This window comes from Arabidopsis lyrata (genome assembly GCF_000004255.2).
Source record: "Arabidopsis lyrata subsp. lyrata unplaced genomic scaffold ARALYscaffold_3, whole genome shotgun sequence".
In the NCBI taxonomy this organism is placed as follows: Eukaryota; Viridiplantae; Streptophyta; class Magnoliopsida; order Brassicales; family Brassicaceae; genus Arabidopsis; species Arabidopsis lyrata.
This window is the reverse complement of record NW_003302553.1, coordinates 14296129-14322113: the sequence shown is the minus strand read 5'-3', so window position 1 is coordinate 14322113 and position 25985 is coordinate 14296129. Positions and strand designations below refer to the sequence as shown.

The following is a 25985-nucleotide window of genomic DNA, read 5'->3' as shown; positions in this document are numbered from 1 at the left end:
TTTACATTATTTAAATAAAAAATTAGGAAAATTAAGTTAGGAAAATCAAAAGTCTTTAATTGCATTAAATTTTTCATTAATGCCACTATTAACTGATTTCTTCAAAAGAAAAATAAAAAAAATATACAAAACATATTAATGTATCAAACACTACTTCCATTATAGTCTTCTTATTTAACTAAAAACAAATTTTTATATCAAAAGTTATTACTCGATAAATTACTTGTGTTATAGTTTACTTGTTTGTTACATAACTTCTTCTTACTTTAGTAATTTTATCTTGACTCGTTTTTTTATTATGTTTGTGCTCCACATACGATCATAGGATTTTTTTTTTTTCATTTTGTGCCTTATGGTAAGTTGGTAACATTGACAATGACATGCAAGTTTTTTTAAGTAATGGACCTACGAGACATCATATATATATACTATTGAATTCAAGACACGACATTCTCTTCTATATGGCTATAGGTAAATGCAATGGGAGCGATCTAAAAATTGTTGACTTTAAATATTTTTTGTTTTCTTTTGTCTTTTTCATATGAAAACTCTTGGAGAAAATGAGTAGTTAGTTATACATATTTTATCCAAATTGTGTTATTTTAGTATTTAATCATAAGTCTATCATGGCGTGACTTGAATACAAGATCAAGAGCGAATAGATGAATTAAAGAATTGTTTCTTTAGAATCAAATTAGACAAGTTTCAAACCACATAAGTAACATAATTAAATATCATTGTATCAATATATATCATATATTGTTATTGAATGTATTTACGATAGTGAAAAAGTATTATAAACTTATGTATGTAGATAATCAGATATATATATATATATATATATATATATATATATATATATATATATATGAAAAGGTATAATTGATATTTCGACTCAATGATGAATCTAACTATAAAATTGTAACTATATAAGATGGATCTAACTTTATTGTAATTACATCAACTATAAACAAAGAACGGTCAACATAAAAGTTTTAAACAATTTTCAAAACAACAACCCACGCGTAACGTGGATATTCATCTAGTATAAATAAAACAACATAAGATTATTTTAACTCTATACTTAGTTTGGTAGGTAGAAATGTTATAAATTGACAAGAAGAAAAGAGAAAAAGTTTGATGTTTCTTTTGATTCAACATCAAAAGAAGTAGTTGCATTTTCATCCAACTCAAAGCTCACTCCTTTCTTCCTCACATATTCTTCTTCTACTTCTCCAACACTCTTAGTAGCAACTGTCTCATGCCCACTTAAATCATTACTGCTACTCTTTCCTTCTACGGAGAATGGATTTGGGTACTCTAATTATTTTCCCTGAAATGCTAATACTGGGTATTTTGGTTACCTGGAGCAACATAGAGAGCCACCATCTCCGGTGAGACCGACTCCAGCGCCTCCGTCTCCGCCTAGGATTTCAAGTTGGGATTTTTTGAATGTGTTTGATACTTATGATTATATTAGAGCTGGTGGTGGTGAAAGTTCCGGTGCCGGAGTTGGGTTTTCTCCGGCCATGGGTGGAGGTAAGTCAAATTCAAGCAGTCCTGATTCGAGGGAAGTGAGAGAGAGGGAAGGGATTCCTGAGTTGGAAGAAGAAACAGAGCAAGAAGTGATTGGCCAAACGTTTAAACATATGAAGAGGAAAGGCATTGAGAAGGTGAAAGAACAACACAGACAGGAGAATGAGATTCACGAGAGAAAGATCAAGAAACGAGGAGATTCAGGTGAAGGAACATCAAGGGCAGTGCCTATGGTAGAAAGGGCTACGGAGAGCTCTTTTGGTTCAAAGACTGTGTCTTCGTTTTCGAGTAGTGAAGAAGAGTCTGAGTTTCATCATGTTAATGACGTAGAAGGAAAGAGTAGCAGTAATGATTTAAGTGGGCATGAGACAGTTGCTACTAAGAGTGTTGGAGAAGTAGAAGAAGAATATGTGAGGAAGAAAGGAGTGAGCTTTGAGTTGGATGAAAATGCAACTACTTCTTTTGATGTTAAATCAAAAGAAACATCAAACTTTTTCTCTTTTCTTCTTGTCAATTTATAACATTTCTACCTACCAAAATGTCATTTTTAGTATAGAAATTGACAGGATTAAAAATTAATAAAAAATTAAGATGATAAGGGTAAAATAGGAATTTTATTTTTGTTTTGTAATCGTAGGTATGAAAATAACAATATTTAATTTTTTGAGTATTAATTTGTACGCTTTAATTAGTTTGTGTATTTTTTTCAACAAAAAAATATAGGTATTAAACATCCAAATAAAAAATAGATGAGGATTTTTTTGGGTTTTTTCCCATAAGGTGAAGAAAAGTCTCATAAAACCCAAAGAATCACAAAAAGTATTATACAGTCCAAATAAATCAAGTTTGATGCAATGAAGTGAAAATATAAATAAATGACAAAATTAACAGAGTTGGGAGTGTTACAATTAAGACAATTATAAAGGATTAAGACTATAAAAGAAAAAGAGGATGGCTACAAAATGAAACTGAATATTATCTTTTACTCTCATTGTATTTTGCTGTTTTCCTTTTAATTCAACCATGAATTAGAACCTCTATAAACTAATATTCTATAAATTAACACCACTATAAAATATAAATCAATACATTATTAATTTATAAATATTATACTGTAGATCAATTTTCTATAAATCCTATTTATTTTTACAATTCTTAATAATTACAACCAGACTTTTGTCGTTGGAAATTTCATTCGAATTTTCTACAAAATATATGTTTCATTCAATCATCCAGAATTTCAAATCTATACTATTAATTGGGAATCATTCTAACTTAAATAACCTTATAAAGTGTAAAAAATTACAAAGATTGCCATTAGAAAATTTACATTAAAAGACTAAATTTAAAAACACGTGGAAGGTTAAAAGCATAATTTGATAAACAAAGATCCATGGATAATGGGCTATTGGATCGGTTATTTATAAAGACTGATGGGCTAACGTGAGAAGGCACACGAGGATCGTATACTTGACCCGGCCACTCCTTAGATTGATCCTCACCGTTGATTGGGATTGAGCATCACGGTTTATTTGGATTGATATTCTCCGTTGCGATTTGGCAATCTAACATAATTACAAAAACAAATAAGTCAAGATAATACCTAAACAATCATATCCCTTTAATTTTGAATTCAAATTAATATCACAACAAATTTTGTTACTATATAGTTACCAAAATATCTAAACTAAATCAAAACAATATATTCAAAACCTCTTAAATCAAGAATTTACCTAAAATATCTATTCAAATAATTGATTTGCAAAGATATTATTGCGTTCTAATATGAAGAACCCTAGACGTCCTCCATCCCTTATAAATATAGAAATCAAACGACATTCTCAATACTCAATAAGCTATCAAACCACCTCTATACCTCTCAAACAATGGCTCTCCCCATCATCGAACTTAATGTAGTCAAACCTTTCAAAACCCAATAGAAGATCCAAGTGAAAATCGTCCATTCGTGGACTCAATACACCCAATACTCCGTGGAGATTTTCGAAATGATTCTTGCTGATACATCTGTAATCATCTTTTTACCAATAGTATAGATTAACTCTTCTAATTGTTATGTTATACTATATTAATTACTTCTCTCTTTATGTCTGAACATGTCCAAGGAGGTATGAAAACGTGTGTTTGGCAAGTAAAGGAATCACTAAATTAAGTTTCCAGAGAAGAAGTGATACCCAACCCAACTTTTTATGTTATTTTCATGTTTTCTTTTTACACAAAATCGCAGACACATAAACTATAACAGCTTAACTTTGTTTTCCAAAAGTTTTCTGTCCTAATACCATCATATTCAGTAATATGAAATTAACTATTTCATATTTAGAAGTAGTAAGGGTTATTACTGCTAACCAAACAGTCGGATCAATAATAGTATAGAAAATCTCACAACTTACTACTTCTATTAACAAACAAATACAAAATAGAGCTCCAACAGCATAACAAGCAACCAAATTACTGTGTAAAAATTTATGACATATTTAATTAGTAAGTAGTTAATCTATACTTATTCAACCTAATTTGAAAATCAATACAGTAGCTCTATATTGTTATCACCTAATCAAAAGTGTTATCTTGAATATCTTACTAACCTTTTAAATTTATATCTTTGAAAACCTCCAAATACAACACCAAATCTCTGTCCTCCTTCAGAATCCAACTCGCAACTGATCCTTGGTCTGCAGAGTTTTAACAGTTATCGATGTTTTATTAATTGTACAACCATATAAAGCTTCTAAAGACTAAGAAACATTATTGTTATGATTTAAAAGGATATTGTACCAAATTAAAACGTGTATAAGTACTTAGATCTGTGATATATCATCACCAAAGCATAGCATATAGAGCAAGTGACGTACATGCATCATAGAAATTTCATTTAAGAAACAGACAGCATCAGCTTTGTGATTAGTAAAGAAATTTTGGCAACACTAATCATTATAAATATAGACAGAGACACCAACTAAATTAATCATCTTCTACCGAAAGAAGTATCAATGATATGGATTGTTTTCCAGAATCTTACGCAATGATTGATGGCCATAATATAAAAAGAAGTAAACCAAATAGGAAAGAAGAAGCAGAATCAAAATTGTGAAAAGCAAACCTTCAAAGTCTGAGGTTTGAGAACAGACAATCGGCTTGAACACAACTCCACGAAGACAACCTGTGATATCAACAACTAAATGATCAGTTGATCTAAGGGTAATAACTAATCAAATTTCTCTAGGTTATTCACAATCGTTGAATAAGATCTATAATACAACACCAAAAAATCAATGGTAGAAACTCAATAGACAGATTTTAAAACAGTACAAACAAAAATCTAAGACAAGAGAAGCTTACCTCTTTTTAGATCTAATAACTTGTCAACCACGATGTATAAGCGAAGACGAATTATCAGGATTTTGTATCGATTTCGATACAGATTCGTCGATCGACCGACAACGAGAATTTTCTGTGATTGTAATTTTTTTTGCGTTTCAGACAACAACTCTTGAACAATTATCTGTCCAGATAATAAAAAACATAAATCTTTAATGCTTTGGACCAAGATTTTCTGAAAATTTTACGGCCCATTACAAGTATTTTGTTTGAGACTTTGGCCCATGGAATAAAAGTCTCTGTGACCATGTTTGTGACAAATAATGTATTCATTTAAAACATTTGCCAATTATAGTATAGATTTGAATTTTTTTTCCTTACTAGACTAAGTATTAAACACAATAATTATGTTACAAAAAAAAAAAAAAAACAACGTAATATGTTATATTATCCAACTATATTTTTTTACAAAATATACTGAAATACATATTTTCGAACGATTTGATCTGTTCCCCATACTAATATATTCAATCCTGTAATTTGTTACATAAATCTATTTTAAATAGTCATATCAATTTCAAACTGATACACACACATTCAAAACCTATATGACATAAGTTTTATATTCAGAAAATCGTACGTTACCAAAACCCCGCACGTACGTGCGGATCTTGATCTAGTAAATAGTTAAAATTTGAGAACTATACTATATATACACGTTCTAAAACATTCATTTTGTTATATTCGTGTGTGTTCCGTGTATTACGCCAGTTTGACTCGTTCACCGCTGTAAAAAAATTCGTTAAAGACTGACAACAAATTATGGCATCAAGAGAAATAGATTTGTCATCAAAGTACACATCACCAAAAGTAAAATTGACAAAACAGAGCTTGTCCTCACGCCTCTCTCTTTTCCCGGCAACAATTAACAACACTTTACCTTTCTCTCTAAGGCAAAACCCTTCTCTTGTCTTCTCTTCTCTTATGTGACCACTCCTCCATGCATCACTCCTCCGCCGCCGTCTTCGGCGAACTCACAAAACCACCAACTGCTCCACTCCAACCACTTCTTGACTTAATCACAAACGTCCTCTCCCTCCTCCTCCTCTCTTCCCTCACCGTCCGTTCCTTCATCGGCCGTTGGCAAATCCTCCGATCCAAACTCTTCTCACTAAACTCATCTCTCTCTTCCTTATCCGAATCACCTCACTGGTCACAAAACCCTCTCCTCCACACTCTCCTCCCTTCTCTCCTCTCAAATCTCCAACGCCTCACTTCACTCTCCGACCAATGCTCCTCCGCTTCATTCTCCGGTGGTAAACTTCTCATGCAAAGCGACCTCGATATCGCTTCATCTTCCCTCTCTACTCACATAAGTGACCTTGACCTCCTCCTTAGATCTGGTGTCCTCCACCAACAAAACGCCATCGTTTTATCACTCCCACCTCCAACTTCTGATAAAGATGACATTGCTTTCTTCATCAGAGATCTCTTCACTCGTCTCCAAATCGGTGGAGCTGAATTCAAGAAGAAATCTTTAGAATCTCTTCTTCAACTTCTCACCGATAACGAAAAATCCTCAAGAATCATAGCTAAAGAAGGTAATGTTGGTTACTTAGTCACTCTTCTTGATCTCCATCACCATCCTTTGATCCGTGAGCATGCACTCGCCGCCGTCTCGTTATTAACTTCATCAAGCGTCGATTCGAGAAAGACGGTGTTCGAACAAGGCGGATTAGGTCCATTACTACGATTACTCGAAACCGGATCTCCACCGTTGAAAACACGAGCAGCGGTGGCGATTGAAGCTATAACCGTCGATCCAGAAACCGCTTGGGCTATCTCAGCTTACGGCGGCGTAACCGTATTAATCGAAGCTTGTAGATCAGGATCTAAAGAAGTACAAGAACACATCGCTGGTGCTATAAGCAATATCTCCGCCGTGGAAGAAATCAGAACAACACTAGCTGAAGAAGGAGCTATACCGGTTATTCTCCCTCTCTTAATCTCCGGTTCATCGTCGGTTAAAGAAAAGACGGCGAATTTCATCTCCTTAATCTCATCTTCCGGTGAGTATTTCAGAGATTTGATTGTTAGAGAAAGAGGATTACAGATTCTGATTCATTTAGTTCAAGAATCATCAAATCCCGATACAATCGAACACTCTTTGCTTGCTCTCACTCATATCTCCGCCATGGAAACAATTTCTAGGGTTTTATCATCATCAACAACGTTCATAATCCGATTAGGTGAATTAATAAAGCACGGAAACGTGATCCTTCAACAGATCTCATCTTCTCTTTTATCGAATTTAACAATCAGCGACGGTAACAAACGAGCCGTCGCTGATTGTTTAAGCTCGTTGATTCGGTTAATGGAATCGCCGAAACCGGCGGGGTTACAAGAAGCGGCGACGGAAGCGGCGAAGTCGTTGTTGACGGTTAGATCAAATCGGAAAGAGTTGATGAGAGACGAGAAGAGTGTGATTAGATTAGTGCAAATGTTAGATCCGAGGAATGAGAGAATGGCGAATAAAGAGCTTCCGGTGATGATTGTGACGGCGATTTTATCAGGTGGAAGTTACGCGGCGAGGACGAAGTTGATTGGTGTAGGAGCTGATCGTTATCTTCAATCTCTAGAGGAAATGGAAGTTTCCGGTGCTAAGAAAGCGGTTCAGAGACTCGCCGCCGGTAATCGGTTAAAGAATATCTTCACCAGAGCTTGGAAAGATCACTGAGGTGCGTGGTATTTTCGTAAATTTTCCAATTCCTGAATCAAAGGAGTAAAAAGACTAAATTGCCCCTCTGATACTAATGGGACCAGAATTTTTATGTTTTTCGCATAAAATAAATTTAATTGATTAGGAAATACAGATGGGAAGATATTACATAATTTCCAGGGTCCCCTTTGAAAACGTGATTTATGAAATTTTGGGTCTAAATGGTAACCGAGGAATCTGGCTGAATTGCTGAATCTGGCTGAATATATTTGTGTTTTTTTGTGGAATCCGGCTGAATAATTTAAAGTTCAAATGGTAACTGCTGAATCTGACTGAATTTTTTTTATACAACCCAAATAAATTTCTAAAATTATTAACAACAGAACTTTATATATCTAAAATATTATAGTTAGTTTTATACTGAATAATAAAAATAAATGGATCTTAAATTTCATTTGAACTTATTTGCACAAAAAAAAAAAAAAAAAAAATTTGAACTTTAAGTTAGATTCATTACCAACGAACCGGAACCAAAATATTTTGGATACCTGAATGAAACCAAAATATAATTATATATCTAAAATATTATAGTTAGTTTTATACTGAATAATAAAAAATCCGAATAACCAAAAAATACTATACACTAAAAGTATTCGAAAATTTCTCGAAAATACCCGAAATGTTATTTGGGTAAGAACAAGAAGTAAACAATATTTAAAAAGTTTTGGTTCCTAATCGGTTCTTGATTCAAAAACCGAAACTTCCGAAATATTCGAAACCGAAATAATTTTTAACCGAAATTCTAAAATAACTGAATGTATACTAAATTCGAGAACCAAAATATCCAAAACTAAAAATTACATGATTGAAACCGAACCAAATACTTGGAACATCCAAGGCTATCCACAAAATTAAAAACAAAAAACATAAACTATAAAAAAATATCAAAAATTATTAGTTCTTTAAAAATCCACTCATATTGATTTCCTCTCATATTGTTTGCTTATTTTCTATTTGTTGAAGGTTTGATTAATTCAATAAATCAAAGATTGAAGTGGGACCACTATGACAACAGATCAAAAATTCCACAACAATTCCACATATACAAATGATGTAACATGTATTTTTTTCTACATGAATTCCTCAGCAATTCCACAAATACATGTTACCATTTACAGCCTTTATATTGTTGCATTAACGTTGATATAGACTTAACATGTCTAATTGAGCTGTCACCGACATGCATTGTTTATTCGTTTAATCTTGCTAATTACTATGGATTTAGAGAATTGGACTGATCTTAGATTCAACTTATGTGAGGCCAAAACAGATTATTCAATTATTAATTATAATTAAGGTTCTTAATTCTTATAATGTGGTTCAATGTTAATTTTGTTAGTGGAAGTGTAATAAATGTCTAAATTTACAGGTGTGAAGGATTCAATTTGTGGAAGGCGAAGAATCCGATTACTCATACTCTATATACAACACATTCACATCAACAAACAATTGTTTTTGTTTTTTTCTAAATATGAAAATCCTAATATTTTTTTTTTAATATTTTTTTTTTTTAATTTTTATTTATTTATTTATTTATTTTTTATTTATTTTTAACTATTATATGGATGCAGGTTTTATAGTATCCTTCTTCTGTTTTTATTATTTATTTATAAAGTTTGTTCTAAGTGGAGAGTTTTTTTTTTTTTTTCCACATGTATTATTTGTGTGATTATATATATGTAAATGACTCTTGAGTTTTGATCTGTGGGAGTACTAAATATTGTAACTGTCTATTTTATGTGATTGTAAAAGTGTCATTTTTTCGCAGTCTTTATATTTTTGCTTACCTTATTGATCAATGCCTTGAAAAGAAAATTATGTGAAAAAATTTAGGTCACACTATTTTGTTACTAAATTTTATAAGTGATGGCCGACTGGCGGTGTATATCAGTATATGCAACCGATTATATAAGTTGATGGAAAATGTATGTTCTTCAAAGTGTTGAAATTGCCCAAAGAGATTTGTTACTTATCCTCTACTGAATCTCCATCTCGTCTTCGGATTCACGTTCACGTTCAACAACAAACAATTTATGCATCGTACTTAAATGATAAGTAATGGAAGGAAAACACTATAAGTGATTATTGCTTGCATCAGTAAATGATTCAATGTTCACATGATCATCATGATTCATATTCATCAGATGGTAGTCACAAGAACATGCTTTAAACTATATAGCTCATTTATGTTGGTTGTAGACACAACGTCATGCCATTCTAGCATTCCCAAATCTCCCTGTTTTGGGGGTTTTCAATTGCAATTTCCGCACACTAATACTTTTTCTCTTTATGATTTTCCCGAAAAATCTCTCATGCTCTATAGAGCTTCGGTTTTGCATAAAATATACGGTTATATAAGAGTGGCTGCCAAGCAAATCCTGTCTTGCACAAGCCTCTTCTCTTCAACGGGTAACCGAGAGAGAAAATAGTAATTTGAGGAAAGAAATGTGAGAAAAATCAGAAGGTAAAGGCATTAATTGTTGCATATTAATTAGAAAGCTAATTAAGAAGATCTTGTTCCATTATATGTATCTCCTTAAGTAGTTAATGAGGTGACATTCCTCTAAGCACACTTGCAGGAAAATTCTATGCTTTTAGAAGCATACCTTAATTAACACATAAAAAAACAGTACTGTATATCAACAATGGTATGATAACCTTTTTTTTTTTTGTCCAAACAATGGTATTGAGCAAAACATTGTCCAAGGTCAGGAAAGTCTTCGTCCTGGTTTTGCTTTTGTTAACAAATGTAAAGTTACAATCTTTTCTTTGACGGTCTTCTTTAATGAGAGCCGTACCTAGGTATTTAGAGGCCAGAAGCGGTATAAATTTATTTTATGATAAAATGTCAATGGTTTTTTTTAAGAATATGGTATTATCATATATAAGCTTTAGAGTACATTCAAGCATCCAAACTGTAGTTCCAAATTATATTTAGTTTATACAAACTACAAATATTTGTTTTATTTTATGAAACTCTAGTCAAGGAGTGCTAAGGATAGTTTGGTAATTTAAAAAATTTTGATGTCCATGAGAAGCAATAAATATTACTGATGATCACATATATCCCTTGTTCAAAAACGCGGACTAGGCGGCCGATTAGTCGCCGGCGAGGCGCTCGGCGGTGGTGGACCGTTGCGATTTGTCCAAATCGGCCAACAAATCGGAGTTTCAGAAAAAAATTCATATTTTGCTTTGATTTAAATTAGAAATCGATAGTTAACTAATAGATCTATCATAATTTGGTATAAACCTACAAGAAAAACATGAAAACGATGGAATTGTGAAAAAAAAAACAAAAAAACGCAGAAACTAGGGTTTTGTTGTCGCAGGGAGAAAGGAAGGGGACGGGGGCAATTTTGTAAATTTGCGATTCTTAAAAAAAAAAGAGATAAATATCAAAATTGAGCATTGAACCCTCGTTCCCAAGGTCAAAGGAAGGAGACAGACCACTGTACCACGTTATAATCATTGTACACTTACGTTTTTTTAATATATATACATAAATCTAAATTAAAAGTATCTAAAGTTAATCCCCGAGTAATCCCGTTTAATCCCCGAGTAATCCCGCTAAGCGCTAGGCCCACCCCGACCGTCCGACTAGCGCCTAGCGTTTATTAGAACAAGGCATATATCACAAACACTGCAACGCTTCATGAAAACATTATAATCGAAAATATATTTATCAATTTACAATGTGATCATCATTTTAAATATATAAAAATAAAAAAATCATACATCATCAACTTTATCGAAGAAATTTAACTCCAAAAATATAAATAAAATGGGAAAATTGTCAAAAAAATCATAGCGTTAAGTAAACAATATCGTTTTGACATAACAGAGAAGGCAAACGAGTGTGTAACACCAGTAATCATTTTCTGTTAGCGTACTTAACGCTATGTCTAAAATGGCTAGTCAACCAAACTTTGCTAATTAATTTTAAAGTCAACAAAAACTTTACGATTTATATGTTTTTTTCGTAGTTCATGATTAAATCGTCCTAAATTCGAAAGTTCATGATATTTTTGATATTTTTTCCTAAATAAAATAGATGGTTATCTATTAAGAGATCACGAACCATCCCAATATTTTTAATCTAATGTTTGCTTTAAATTTTCTAACAGAAATATTTCAATAACTCTTGGCAAAATAAAATAAACATAAAGATTCTTACTTGACACACAAGTGGGCCATAGACGAAGGTTTATATTTCATCAACATAGGCACGACCCTGCCTTTAATGGTGTTTAACGAGACTTCTTTTGTGATGGTTTAATATGGGATCTTTTGGATGCTGGTGTGAATCAAAGTCCGAGTTCTTCTAGCGCCTTTGTAGTTGTAGGAAATAATATTATATGGTTGGATGGTGTATTCTTTATGAAATAAAAAAGAGAAGAAAAGTTACATGTGCTACACACAACAGCAACCGGATGATGTAATTTGTCAATAAAATGAAGAAGCCACTATTGGTGTTTTACACAACTTGGAGAACCAACTCCACTTTTTCTCACGTCATATAGTTATCTCACTTGTACAATTTTACACACTTCTCTTGTGAGTTTTAGTTACAATCAAACAAAAATCTCCATCTCGCTATAACTTTTGAGGACTTTAAGCTAAGAGGCTCCTTGGAAAGGCATTTTCAAGGTATCGAAAATAGCATTCTGTACAAACGTCTTCCTGAATCTCTCAAGCAATTCTCCTCCATCATTTGCCTGAGCTGCGCAATCAGCCGCTTCCTTTGCCATTCCAATACGAGCATAAGCCTGAGATGACACAAAACATAAAACTCACACTAAAAGGTTTCGATATATTTTACTGAAAATTACCCAGATTGACTCAAATTTAGAGATTAATAACTAGATTGACACCCTAGTTTTGTACTTTACTAGACTAACACAAATTTTGGGTAAAATGACCAAAAACCCAATTCAATTTTATTAGGCTTTAAAAAAAATCAAACAATATAACATTTAAATTAGAATTACAAAACCCTAACAAAACAAAAAAAAACAACTAGCCCTAAATTACGACTGCCTTTCACGTTTTTTTTTCTCAGCCTCATTTTTTTTTTCTCAGCCTCATTGATTAAAACTCATTCACTTTCGCGACTCCGACGAAGACTTACGATTTGTCATTCTTAAAATATGTAGTCCATCATGAAAAGTCTGTCATCAAATAGGTATATAAAATCTGTCATAATATGAATAACAATTAAAATCTGTCATTGCTTAAAACATATATGTCATCACTATATGAAGTCATTCCAACAATTTTTTTTTTCATCACTAAATTTGTTGTAATGTGACAGTTTTTTTTGAACTAATCCTAAATCTGTCGTAATGTAAATAAAATCTGTCATCACAGAAATATTTCATTTGCAATTGTATGTCAATCTAGCAATTTTTTTTTTGTATGACAAATCTGCTATCACTCGACAGTTTTTTTGTTTAAAAAATAAAAACTGTCATAACATTAAAAAAATCTGTTATCACTACTAAGTCATTCTAGTAATTATTTTTTCAAAAACAAATCTGTCACTTGATGACAGATATTTTTATGAAAATAAAAAGTCTGAGGCCACTATAAACATAAATCTGCCACTAATTTTAATAAATCTGTCAAAGTGATGAAAGTCTGTGGTGTCATCAAAAAATAAGTCTGTAGTGGAGTAAAAAACTACAACAAAATAAATAGGGAAAATTGGAAATAAAGGATAAATATTTAAGTATTTGTCCATATATGAATTCTATGAACAAATATCAACTATTCCTAAACTACCCCTAGCATAAGATTGAACCAATTGTTTCAAAAATAATTAAGAAAAATATGTATTAAAATGATAAAGAAGACATGAAGATATATAAAATGTCAAAAATATAATGTTTTGTTTTCGTTTTAGATAGATAAAATTTGATCTATAAAGTTTAGAATTTGTCTTCTGAAATTAGAATGTATATTCTATACACTCTACATGTTCTACAAAATTTAGATTATGTATTCTACACACTCTACATGTTCTACAAAATTTAGAAGTCATTTCTTTTCTACGGTATTTAGAATACTAGTTTCTACGACTTTTAGAATACATATTATATACTTTGTTCTTTGTTCTACAAAAATTAGAATATGTTTTCTAACATTTACTCATGTTCTAAGAATGTTAGAAAACATATTCTTAAGATTATTTTTGATTCTATAAAAATTAGAAAGTACATTCTATCTAATTTAGTTTTTAAAAAAAAAATCTTAAAATATGGAAATTGAATATAGTGAATTTGATTACATCTGCAAATTACAGAAGTTGAATTCTGAATACTTTAAAATTCTTTATACCTAAGTGAATAAATTATAACACAAATTAGAATTTTTCTTTATACTTCACACTTTTTCCTATAGATTACGCTTAATTTTTTGTCTCAAAACCCGGAAAATTAGTTGAATTTTGAATACTTTAAAATTCTTTATACCTAAGTGAATAAATTATAACACAAATTAGAATTTTTCTTTATACTTAACACTTTTTCCTATAGATTACGCTTAATTTCTTGTTTCAAAACCCGGAAAACTATAGCTGCGCTCCATAAAGAAATTGAAATCAAGGGAGTGAGATAGATAGAGAGATTGAAGAAGAAGAAGAAATTTTTTTATTATTTAATATGGCGTTATTAGAGAGGAGAGAACAATTACGAAAGCTTAACTTTGATGAGCAAGAGAATCAAAGAAGAAGAAGATATGAAATTATCTACGGCAAAACAAATAATAGAATATAATTAAATGTTATTTTGTCCTATATGTTTTCCAAATTGTTTTTAGAAAGAAATCAATTTAATTTTGAATTTTTTTAATAGTTTAGTAAGATTTTAAAGACTGGGGGCATATTGGGATTTTAATTATATGAAATCATATATGACCAATATTAAAGTATATATGATCAATCATGAATATAGAATGCATAGATGGACAATAGTTTAATTATTTGTCCTTTATTTCCAATTTTCCCAAATAAATATCTGTCATAACTTGTTAAATTAAGTCTGTGAGAGATAAAAAATCTGTCACAGAAAATCTGTCTTTGATAAATAAGTCTGCCATTGAAAATAAACCTGTCATAACGAATCCAGCAGACTTTTAAAAAGCCAAAAAAATTCCCGAAGTTTTTTTTCACGTTTTTCGAAAAAATTTGAGAGCATATTTGACTTTTTTTTTTTTTCCTAACAGAGAGAGAAAGGGTATTATCGTCATGAAAATAACCCATCTAACCCCCTAATTTTATGAGACATTCTAATAATTAAAGTCATTATTTGGGTTAATCTAGTAACTTTTCCTATATTTTATACATATCTAATCCAAGTACATGTTTTATATGCAGGACATACCTCGCCTCTTTCCACAAGATCTGACAGTTTGGGGATGTATTTTAGAGCTTCCGCTTTCTCATCTGCATCAATGCATGCCTCCACAAATGGACGAAACCCTTCACGATATATGGCAGTTAAAACAAGAGATAAACTAGAAATGAATGTGCCTACCCTCTAAGTCTTAACATCAGAAGGGAACATTGTACTCATTAGAGAAGCTGTATAAACTTACCCATTGGTGGTCTCTTTTCCTTTGAAAACTTTTCAAGCGCTGCCCAGTCTTTGATTCTAGCGAGAGCAAATGCTTTAAGCCAATACCATCTTTTATCACTGACCTGAAAATTCAAATGGTACCGTGGTGAGATCACGTTCTTACAGTCATCCATTGCAAAAAAGGGGGAAAAATCCAATTAGAACCTTGAATTCTGTCTTCACTTTTATTGCAGCACGGTTATTACCCAGGACAATACATGTGCGTATAGTATCATTGATGCTTGAATCAACAAAGATAGCCTGCTTCGTACAAGCTTCTAGCTCATGTTGTATCCTAAAAAAGATCATGAGAGGAAGAGCAAAGAAACATTGAAAATCAAGTTTTGGCTTGCAATTATTAATTCAGGAGTTTTGCATGTTCCTCAGCAGCCTTAGACTCGAAAGTGTGTTCCTTTGTCTGGGAGAAAAGGTTTCTAGCCTTCTCTATTAGTTTTATGCGCGGACCATGCAACGGAGATCCTTTGCTTGCCATTGGGTTTATCCCCATATCCCATGATTCTTTCCATAAAAGAAAAGCTACCACAAGAATCCAAGCTTAACAGCAGTTTATGTACACGAACAGTATTATTTGATGGTCAACTTCAGCGTTTACAGGAAAAACGTGATCATGAAACGTACATGAATCAGGCCCGTAGATAAGAAGAAATCCTTCAGAAATTCATGTTTATGACACCTACAATAGGAAAATAATCATAAGCAACAAAGTTTCGCATATATCAAGCAAGGTAGATAGCAGACTTTCATACCGTGCATAAGCTACAAATAGATCACGTGCCAAAACTCTTCCTTGGATCATCGCAAAGAATTCCAAAGGAGGCCTCTGGTCAACCCCACAAGTTGAAATCAGATAGTTCTTGTTTGTTAGCACGACATACATATTTATAGTTAAAGTTTAACATCATTTAGAACAGTCATATACCTTTTGCCAGATATGAAATATGACCAGATAAACCAGGTCGGTGTCACCGCTCTCAGTTGCTTTCACTAAAGCAGTGTCTTCCTCCCCAATGCTTAATAAAAGAGGTACCTAGAATTACAGAAAGTGATCACGAAACATGTTAAACTAAGTTGTTACACAAATTATCACCGTGAATGTCTTTTACTTCTGTATAAATAACCCCAACGAGAGGTAGTCATCTTAGATAGACAAACCTGTTTCGTGGAGCGTGGTTCATGTTCAACTAGCATTGCAGCTAACTTTCGACGGCCACAGTTATCAGCATGAGTGGCCACTGCAGCATACGATATTCCTTTGCATAGTTGGAGCTGAAATTCAATGACATCAATCCTTCTAAGTCCACGAATTTCCTCAATCTCAATATATATATCTTGCAAAGACTTATATATACTAGAATTTGAACCTTATCAAGTAAAATTTCAAGAAGATGAGAATCTGGAGTTGATGGTGAAGCAGTTATCTTTGCACATGCCCAATGCATTATCACCACTTCCTATATAACGCCAAAAATAGAAAATTATAATCACCCTAAGGCTACACAGGAAGATATTGGAGATAGAGGAATGCGTCACAGGGACGAATACGGTAACCTCTAACTTACTTTATTCATATCTAAGTACTCAGATATCCGCAGAGCAAGAAAGTGACAATTAGTATTGGGCTGTATATTGGGCTCTAGGCCTTAGTCGTTAAACCGACTCGTAGAAAAGCCGACTTGTATTGTTGCTTGGTCGGCAAGCTTATTTTAGGGTTTATCATTCTTGTATAAATACTTTGTAAAGCCGTTCATGAATAAACACACAATTCATACAATTCTACATGGTATCAGAGACTAGATCCTTCTAATCGATCTAAGCTTCTAAATTTTCTTTGCTTTAAAAGTTTTGCTTTTCAAAGCTCTTTTCTTCTTCTGTTTGTGTTTTTCTCTTGATTCGTGAGATGGGAGACGACGAGAAGAAAAAGATGGTTGTGGCCGGCGTGTCCGGAGAGAAAGTTGCCATGTCCCCCTACTCGATCTTCTCCTCTGATAATCCAGGGGTGATGATCACGTCGGTGCAGCTGAAGGGTGATAATTACAACGAGTGGGCTACAGAGATGTTGAATGCTCTGCAAGCCAAGAGGAAGGCGGGTTTCATTGACGGGTCCTTGAAGAAGCCGTCTGAAGGAGATGCTGACTTGGAGTCGTGGCTAAGCGTGAATTCAATGATTGTTGGGTGGTTGAGGACGTCGATCGAGCCGCGTGTGAGGTCGACAGTGACTTTTATCACCGATGCTCACAAGTTGTGGGAAAATCTCAAGGAGCGTTTCTCTGTTGGAAACAAAGTTCGTGTGCATCAGTTGATGGCTAAGTTGGCCTCGTGTAGGCAAGAGGGACAAGCGGTGATTGATTACTATGGTCGTTTGGCGAAGATGTGGGAAGAGCTGCAAACTTACAAGCCACCACCAGCTTGTACTTGTGATGCGGCTGCAGCCTATGAGAAGGAGAGAGAAGATGAAAGAGTTCATCAATTTGTGATGGGTTTGGACGAGTCTCGATTTGGGCATGTGGTGACTGCGATCATTGAGGCGGATGTGCTGCCAGATCTTGGAAAAGTTTACAACAAAATCATTCGGGAGGAAGATAGGTTGAATTCTGCAAAAGTTCGTGAACAGCAGCAAGATGCAGTTGGGTTTTTGACTCGACGGGAGACCGGAGAGTCAAGTGCAGCTCGCCGTGATGGAGGTGGTTTCGGGATTCAGTCATCACAGACTGGAGGCGGAAACAGAACCCGTGATCGAGCTTGCTCCAATTGTGGAAGGTCCGGTCATGAGAAGAGCACGTGTTGGCAGATTGTGGGTTATCCCGAGTGGTTCTCTGAGAGAGGAGGCAGAGGTGGACGTGGTTCTTTCAGAGGAGGCGGTCGTGGTGGTTACTCCGGCGGGAGAGGAAGAGGACAAGTGAATGTTGCGTATGCAACAAGTCAGAATCCAAATGTTGCGACGTCTCCGGAGCTCACTCCAGAACAAATGTTGCAAGCGCTATCTCAAATGCTGAAAGAAAAATCAAATGGTGGTTCTGATAAGCTCATTGGTAAGATATATGGAGATGTGATCCTTGATACAGGGGCTTCACATCACATGACGGGAAATTTGTCGGTTCTTGTAAATCTCAAGAATTCTTCCCCTTGTACGATTGGTTTTGCAGATGGTAGTACGACGTTGTCAAGACAAACGGGCGTGTTCCGTTTATCAGATCGTATAAGCTTGCATGATGTTTTATATGTGCCTGATTTAAATTGTTCTTTGGTATCTGTTTCGAAGCTTTTGAAACAATCTAATTGCTTTGCAATTTTTACCGATACGGTATGTGTTTTGCAGGACCGGTTTTCAAGGACGCTGATTGGAGCCGGGAAAGAACGTGATGGGGTCTACTATTTTACGGATGTCAAGGCTGCCCGAGTAAACACAGTTCAGAAAGTTGATGAAGTGTTATGGCATCAGCGGTTGGGTCATCCAGCATTTTCAGTTTTGTCGTCTTTACCTTTGTTTTCTGGTGTTTCTATTTCGGCTAGTCCAAGTCATTGTGACACGTGTTTTCGGGCTAAACAAACTAGAGAGATATTTTATGATAGTATTAATAAAGCAAGCGAGTGTTTTTCTTTAATCCACGTTGATGTTTGGGGTCCATATCGTATCAAAGCCTCTAATGGAGCCGCATATTTTTTGACCATCTTGGATGATTTTTCTCGTGCCGTTTGGACGTTTTTGTTACTTGAAAAATCAGAGGTGAAGAGTGTTCTTCAAAATTTTTGTGCATATTCTGAAAAACAATTTGGCAAGACGGTTAAGATGGTGAGAAGTGACAATGGAACAGAGTTTATGTGTTTGTCTACTTTTTTTCGTGAAAAAGGAATTGTGCATCAAACTACTTGTGTAGGAACACCACAACAAAATGGGAGAGTAGAGAGAAAACATAGGCATCTCTTGAACGTTGCTAGATCACTGTTATTTCAAGCAAGCATGCCTACAAAATTTTGGGGAGAAGCGGTTCTAACAGCAGCTCATGTAATTAACTTGACGCCAACAAAAATTCTTCAAGGAAAGAGTCCTAGTGAGGTGTTGTTTGGTAAACAACCTACGTATGATGACTTGCGGGTGTTTGGATCATTGTGTTATGCTCATAAACAAATACGGGACAAGGATAAGTTTGTGTCACGTAGTAGGAAGTGTGTTTTCGTGGGTTATCCTTTCGGAAAAAAAGGTTGGCAATTATATGACTTGGAAACAAATGAATTCTTTGTTTCTCGTGATGTAGTCTTCAAGGAATGTGAATTTCCTTTCTCTAAAGAAACGACACCAGAGAACTCTAGACGTGTTGCTATTGAGTCGTGTGATGAAGACTGGTTTTTGGACGTGTCGGGAAATATTGAAAACAGGGGGAGTGTTGTTGAAAACGAAGGCAGTGGTACCAACGACAGGGAGAGTGCCCCAGAATCTCCTAATGGTACAAATTTAATTACTCATGGTGATGACGTTGTAGTACGAGATCAAGATGCTAGTCCGGGTGATCTTGATAACGCCATTTTGGAAGTAGGTCCTGTTTTAGTGCCTAGGCGAGTTGAGGAAGTTGTTGTAGATGAAAATTCTAGTAGTGTTGGTGTTACACAGCCTGAATCTGCTTTGGGTCAAGGCAAACGTACAAAAATGCCATCTGTTCGATTGCGAGATTATGTGTTGTATAATGCAGAAGCACAAAACAAGACCCATCACGTTCCCACCGATAACTCCGTCAGCAACTCCCTCGACACGGTCCAAGGTAATTCACTTTATCCTCTTGTTGATTATATATCCGACGCTTGTTTTTCGGTTCGCCACAAGGCTTTTCTTGCAGCCATAAGTGCTGAAGTCGAACCAAAGAATTACAAAGAGGCCATTAGAGATAAGCGTTGGACGAATGCTATGGGTAAAGAAGTTGGTGCTCTTGAAGAAAACAAAACGTGGAGTATTGTGGATTTACCTCCGGGGAAAGTGGCTCTCGGAACAATGTGGGTTTATAAAATCAAGTATCACTCCGATGGAAGTATAGAACGGTATAAGGCAAGACTTGTGGTGCTTGGAAATCGTCAAGTTGAAGGTAAAGATTTCGATGAAACTTTTGCACCTGTTGCAAAAATGACTACGGTGAGAGGATTGTTGCGTATTGTGGCTGCTCATAATTGGGAAGTACACCAAATGGACGTCCACAACGCTTTTCTTCATGGTGATCTACATGAAGAAGTATACATGAAGCTTCCGCAAGGTTTTACTCATCCGGATCCGAATAAAGTTTGTCGATTGCATAAATCACTTTACGGACTACGCCAAGCACCGCGATGTTGGTTTGAAAAACTTACCACGGCACTCACTAAGGCCGGCTTTGTTCAGTCTTACTCTGACTACTCACTGTTTTCTTATTCTCGTGGACGTGTTGAGATTCGAGTTTTAATATATGTGGATGATCTTATTATTTGTGGAAACGATGGTGAGGCAATTCGCAAATTTAAAACATATCTTGGAGAATGTTTTTATATGAAGGATTTGGGTAAGCTCAAATACTTTCTTGGTATTGAAATTGCTCGTAATGAAGAAGGTTTTATGTTAACTCAAAGAAAGTACGCTTTGGATATTGTGAGTGAGACGGGTCTCCTTGGTTCGAAACCAGCTGCTACACCAATGGAACCAAATCATCATTTGCTTTCGGATACAAGTGATTTTCTTCCAGAACCCGCACAGTATAGAAGACTCGTGGGGCGTCTTATCTATCTCACCAACACTCGACCCGACCTCTCTTATTCTGTTCACGTTTTGTCGCAGTTCATGCAAAAGCCACGAGAGCGACATATGGAGGCTGCTCTACGTGTCGTGAAATTTCTTAAAGGAACGGCGGGACAAGGTATTTTACTAAGTTCTAGTTCAGATTTGCAACTCTCGATCTATTGCGATGCCGATTGGGGTACATGTCCATTGTCTCGTCGATCTTTGACGGCTTATGTTACGTTGCTTGGTGGATCTCCAATTTCTTGGAAGACTAAGAAACAAAAAGTGGTGTCACACTCTTCCGCTGAAGCCGAGTATCGTGCGATGTCTATTGCTACACGTGAGATTATATGGTTACGACAACTCTTCACTGATTTGGGGTTCCCGCCAAGTAAACCAGCTCGTTTGTTTTGTGATAGTAAGGCCGCCCTCTATATTGCTTCTAATCCTGTCTTCCATGAGCGAACAAAACATATTGAGATCGATTGTCACCGGGTACGTGATGCCATTAAAGATGGAGTGATTACTACTGCACACGTTGGTACTAAGGAGCAATTGGCGGATGTCTTGACTAAGGCGTTAGGGAAAGTTCAGTTCGTGTATCTTATGTCCAAGTTGGGCGTTCATGACCCTCACGCTCCAACTTGAGGGGGAGTATTGGGCTGTATATTGGGCTCTAGGCCTTAGTCGTTAAACCGACTCGTAGAAAAGCCGACTTGTATTGTTGCTTGGTCGGCAAGCTTATTTTAGGGTTTATCATTCTTGTATAAATACTTTGTAAAGCCATTCATGAATAAACACACAATTCATACAATTCTACAATTAGCATTAATAAGGCGACTAATCAAAACCACTGGTGTCAGTAACTGCACGCCAAATAAATTTCATGAGGAAAAGGGTAGCTGCAAATGTTTCTTTATAGACACAATCATATAAACTGCAAAAACCTTGTACTGCTGAATGCTAAGAGGTATGCCAATAGCAGAATCACATACCGCATTTAAAACCCGTAACGTTCTACAAGTCTCTTGGACACGATCACGCTGAAAATTGCTGTTGCAGCACACCGAGCGTTAGTCTCAGAAATTAGATTTTACTGAAAGTCAATTCTTTTAGACTAACCTGCAGAAAGCTTGTCCATAGCTTGCTGCTCGTACCAGAGCCCTCTGACGAGTTACATCAAATTCATGTCCAGCGGCATCAATACAGGATTCAACAGCCTCAGACAATGATGAACGAATTAATCTCAAATTTTCATCTGCCTAACAGAAAGAAGAGCAAATCAACTTCATCACCCCAGATCTAGGAATAGTAGTTATAAAATATTCTTCTCAATTCATTCCTTTTTTTTTTTCAGTAAGAATACCTATTGTTACAATATTAGCAACAACAGGAAGAACTGAGACACTAAAGCTTGACTATGAAGGATTCACATCATAATGCACAACATCTGCTACAGAACACCATTAAGATGCATATGCTTTATGCTGTTGTGTACAGTATTAAACCTACCTTAGCACTTCGCCTGTCAAAATGATCCAAAGCATCATATAGCAAAGCTGCAGGTGATGTGCTTCCAATCTTAAAGATTGACTCAGTAGAATCAGGTACTCTTTGCAGAAATTCAAGATTCGTGTTAGATAATATTCTCACTCCATCGCATTCTGGGATAAGAATTACAGGTTCATCATAGAAATAGTGAACTGGGTCTCCCACCATCATTAAATCCTCATCCCAATATAGCAGCACGCTATCCATTCCACACCAAGCCATTTGCTGCGGAGGAAGGGCTGACTAGAAAAGTAGGATAAAAGACACAGTTAAGTCACCATACTACAGAACGACAAGCAAATGTTTATTATACAGTCTATAACAAAGAACCAAGCATCTCAAGAGGCAATGATGCATACCTCACAAGAGTAGTTAATAGCAATTTGTTTTGTTTCCATGTCAACAACAACAATCCGGCCATCATGAGTGAAGAGTGTTAGAAATTTTCCATTATCTTCTGGACCACTCCAATCAAATTCCCAGAATCATCATTCTGCATCTCAGAGTCATCAACACTAGGCTCATCAAACCTAATAGTTTGAACCATGTCCTCCTCCACAAGAAAAATATCATCGCCAACTGCTACCAACACCTCAGCAATGCCAGACATCGTGTACTTAGGTTCCCTCACAGTCAAGCAAATTGGCTGAAGCAGATCATCTGTTTAGCTTCTTTGACCTCTGCTTAGCTTTCTTATTAACTATTTATCTTTCAGTTTAGAACAAAGATATCATAGGTTAAGAACTGTGGTTTGAGAACGCTTACTATAAAAATATATCAAAAATATTATTTTAAAAACATTAAATGAATTCTTACATAATCCGCGTGCTTTTTCAAAAAAATTTGTTGTTAATGATATACATGCCCTTCTTCAAACTATCTTTAAAATATAATTTCAATTAATTGAGCTTTAATATGGTTATCTTTTATGTAATAAAAAACTCTCTCTAATAATCTATACTAGTATTTAAAAAGGTAAACAAATTTTATGTACTAACATACATTTTTTTAAAAAGTTTTGGTTGATATATCTAAACAAATCATTTTCAAAATGAAAAATTTGTTAGCTGAAATTATGAACGAATATTTTTTATTATTATAATAAAATGTTTTGAAAATTGTAGACATTATGAGGCGATCGGGTAATTTTAGTTTTTTTTTTTATTAGTATTTTTCCTTACAAGATGCTCTTTTCTAATTTAATGTCAAATTTCAATTTGAAAAGCCAAAAATGCTACAAAATTTTAACAAATGGGCAAATGCATTCAATCATTTTGACATTTTTTTAAAAATACCTAATTGTATTCAATTTCTATGTAATTAATTAAAAGTGATTTTAAGATTTTATACCTGTATCACAATTGGGAAAATATATGATGAGATTTACATTACTTTTAATAGTTTTGATTTATTTCATAACTTAGCCTATTTGAAAAAGAAATATATTGACATAGGGAGAAATATATATCACATATTTCAAATGATAATACAGTAGACATATAATCAATATATGGTAATATTATACATATAATCAATATTTTGTTTTTTTTTTTTGGGTCCAAATCCTAATTTATTTTCTTTACATTTGTTTTACTTGAATAAATGCAAAGAAGAATCCAGAAAAACTTTTATTCCGAAGGACAAAATCCGGCCTAAGAAAACCTCCTACATGTCACACTACTCAAAACATAATTTTTTCCTCTAATTCCTTTGCAATCATGTGTTTTTTTTTTTGTAAGGAATAGGAGATTATGTCTCCCTTTTATTAAGAAAAAATAAAAACAAATTACAAACGAATACGTCTTGGGCGCGTAGACCCAATCACGTCATCACTGAGAAGTGAATCAACATCATTCGGAACAACATCAAAAAAATGAAAACTAAGAGGCAAAGAGAACGCATAGTTCGCTAACTCGTCACCAAGACGGTTACCTTCCCTATACACATGCGAAATACGGACTATCCAGTCCCTCGATAAAAAACCATGGCACAAGCGTACTGGGAACGACAGCGGATGCATCTCACTCACCCCTGTCTCCAGAAATCCGACTACTAGCTGCGAGTCCACCTCTAGCTCCAACCGTGTGATTTTCTTCTCCCAAGCTATATATAAACCATAGTAGACCCCCCCCATAATTCCGCCAATGGTGCCGTACAACGACCTATATTGAGAGAAAAACCACCACACCAATCTCCATTCCCATCTCTCAGCACTCCTCCCGCCGTGGCTAAGCCCGGATTCCCGTGAGAGGCACCGTCTGTATTAAGCTTAATCCATCCATCTGTTGGCATGCATAACCCATCCTACTAACACTTCGCCCCGACTCCCGAATATACTACTCCCATTATGTAACCTATGCAATCATGTGTTTTAATAAAATTGAAATTAATCACAATCTGATATCAGTTAATTAATGATTATGAATTATGTTTGAAATTCTAGTGCTATTAAATTTTATATTTGTAAATCATGTTTGGGAGATTATAAAATCTAGTATTATTCAATTAAGATTTTAAATACTTTTTTGGCGCTATTTGTGTTTATCTCCCTTATTAAAATTTCTTTTATTCAAAACAAAATAGATTTATTTTTTAGGGAATCCACATATATATATATATATATATATATATTCTTAAAAAATAATATTAAATTTCAAATCTTTAAAATTTTAAAACTTCAAGAATTAACTTTAAATCCATGATTGAATAATACTTCCTTCAAATTGTTTTGTCAAACTAAAAAATAAACTTAAAACGTTAATTTGTACTGTCATTGTGTAGTGTTAATTGGATTTTTTTATTATTTGTGGATAGTCGAGATATCATAATTTTGCAAAATGTTACTTTTTGGTTCACTTGAAGAATGGAGTTAGATGGCATGACCGGTAAATCCTCCATATCACCACTCCTCATGTCTAGGATCGAACTCTCATGTGGGGAGATAGAAAAAATAGTGTAAAGTACCACTAGAGAAAGAAGGAAAAACAAATAATTACTAAACATATAAATGTTAAATCATATAACATATGTAAACAACATTCCTCAAGAATTACTCTTTTAACTCTAATTAATACTTCATCCGTTTCGTTTTAGTTGTCGTTTAAAATTTTCTCACTTAAATTAAGAAAAACATTAAATTTCTGTTTAACCCTTTATTAATATATTTTATAAAAAAAATCATTGGCCGAAACATTAAAACAGTAGGGATAAAACTGGAATTTTCACCAAACATTTGCATCGAAAACCTAAAACGACAACTATAATGGATCGAAATTTTAACTCTAAAACGACAAGTAAAACGAAACGGAAGGAGTAGTTGTTAACAAAAAAAAAATGTTAAATCAATAATTGAAAGAGTGGAAAAACAAAAGAATAAAACGTGTTCTGTTTAGAAGAACTTTGAACAGCT

General features: G+C 34.3%; 3 protein-coding genes and 1 long non-coding RNA gene across 5 annotated transcripts; 1 reads left to right on the top strand and 3 right to left on the bottom strand.

Moving 5' to 3' along the window:
* Positions 1-2847: 2847 nt before the first annotated feature.
* Positions 2848-5054, bottom strand: LOC9321868. The gene is made up of 4 exons (XR_002333475.1): positions 4897-5054; positions 4658-4717; positions 4143-4229; positions 2848-3101 (listed from the first exon to the last, which is right to left on the bottom strand). It is a non-coding gene; the product is annotated as an uncharacterized LOC9321868 (long non-coding RNA).
* A 567-nt stretch (positions 5055-5621) lies between these two features.
* On the top strand, positions 5622-9424 carry LOC9319778 (armadillo repeat-containing protein 3). The gene is made up of 2 exons (XM_021032202.1): positions 5622-7613; positions 9024-9424. Exon 1 carries the CDS (start codon positions 5876-5878, stop codon positions 7610-7612), a length of 1737 nt encoding a protein of 578 aa, XP_020887861.1. The 5' UTR covers positions 5622-5875; the 3' UTR covers position 7613; positions 9024-9424.
* Positions 9425-12058: 2634 nt separating this feature from the next.
* Positions 12059-23232, bottom strand: LOC9319777 (protein VACUOLELESS1). Of its 2 annotated transcripts, none has more exons than XM_021033784.1 (14): positions 22936-23232; positions 22538-22819; positions 22148-22287; positions 21973-22078; positions 21852-21891; positions 16851-16903; positions 16653-16742; positions 16444-16557; positions 16211-16318; positions 16038-16111; positions 15436-15964; positions 15251-15353; positions 15037-15134; positions 12059-12423 (listed from the first exon to the last, which is right to left on the bottom strand). In XM_021033784.1, the coding sequence occupies exons 1-11, from the start codon at positions 22972-22974 to the stop codon at positions 15880-15882; spliced, it is 1131 nt and encodes a 376-aa protein (XP_020889443.1). In that variant the 5' UTR covers positions 22975-23232; the 3' UTR covers positions 12059-12423; positions 15037-15134; positions 15251-15353; positions 15436-15879. The 2 variants fall into 2 exon arrangements, with proteins under 2 accessions (XP_020889443.1, XP_020889444.1); XM_021033785.1 differs by having other exon boundaries at positions 22538-22637.
* On the bottom strand, positions 12274-15778 carry LOC110230103 (protein VACUOLELESS1-like). Its single transcript, XM_021032093.1, has 5 exons — positions 15669-15778; positions 15436-15565; positions 15251-15353; positions 15037-15134; positions 12274-12423 (listed from the first exon to the last, which is right to left on the bottom strand). The coding sequence occupies exons 1-5, from the start codon at positions 15776-15778 to the stop codon at positions 12274-12276; spliced, it is 591 nt and encodes a 196-aa protein (XP_020887752.1).
* Positions 23233-25985: the final 2753 nt, after the last annotated feature.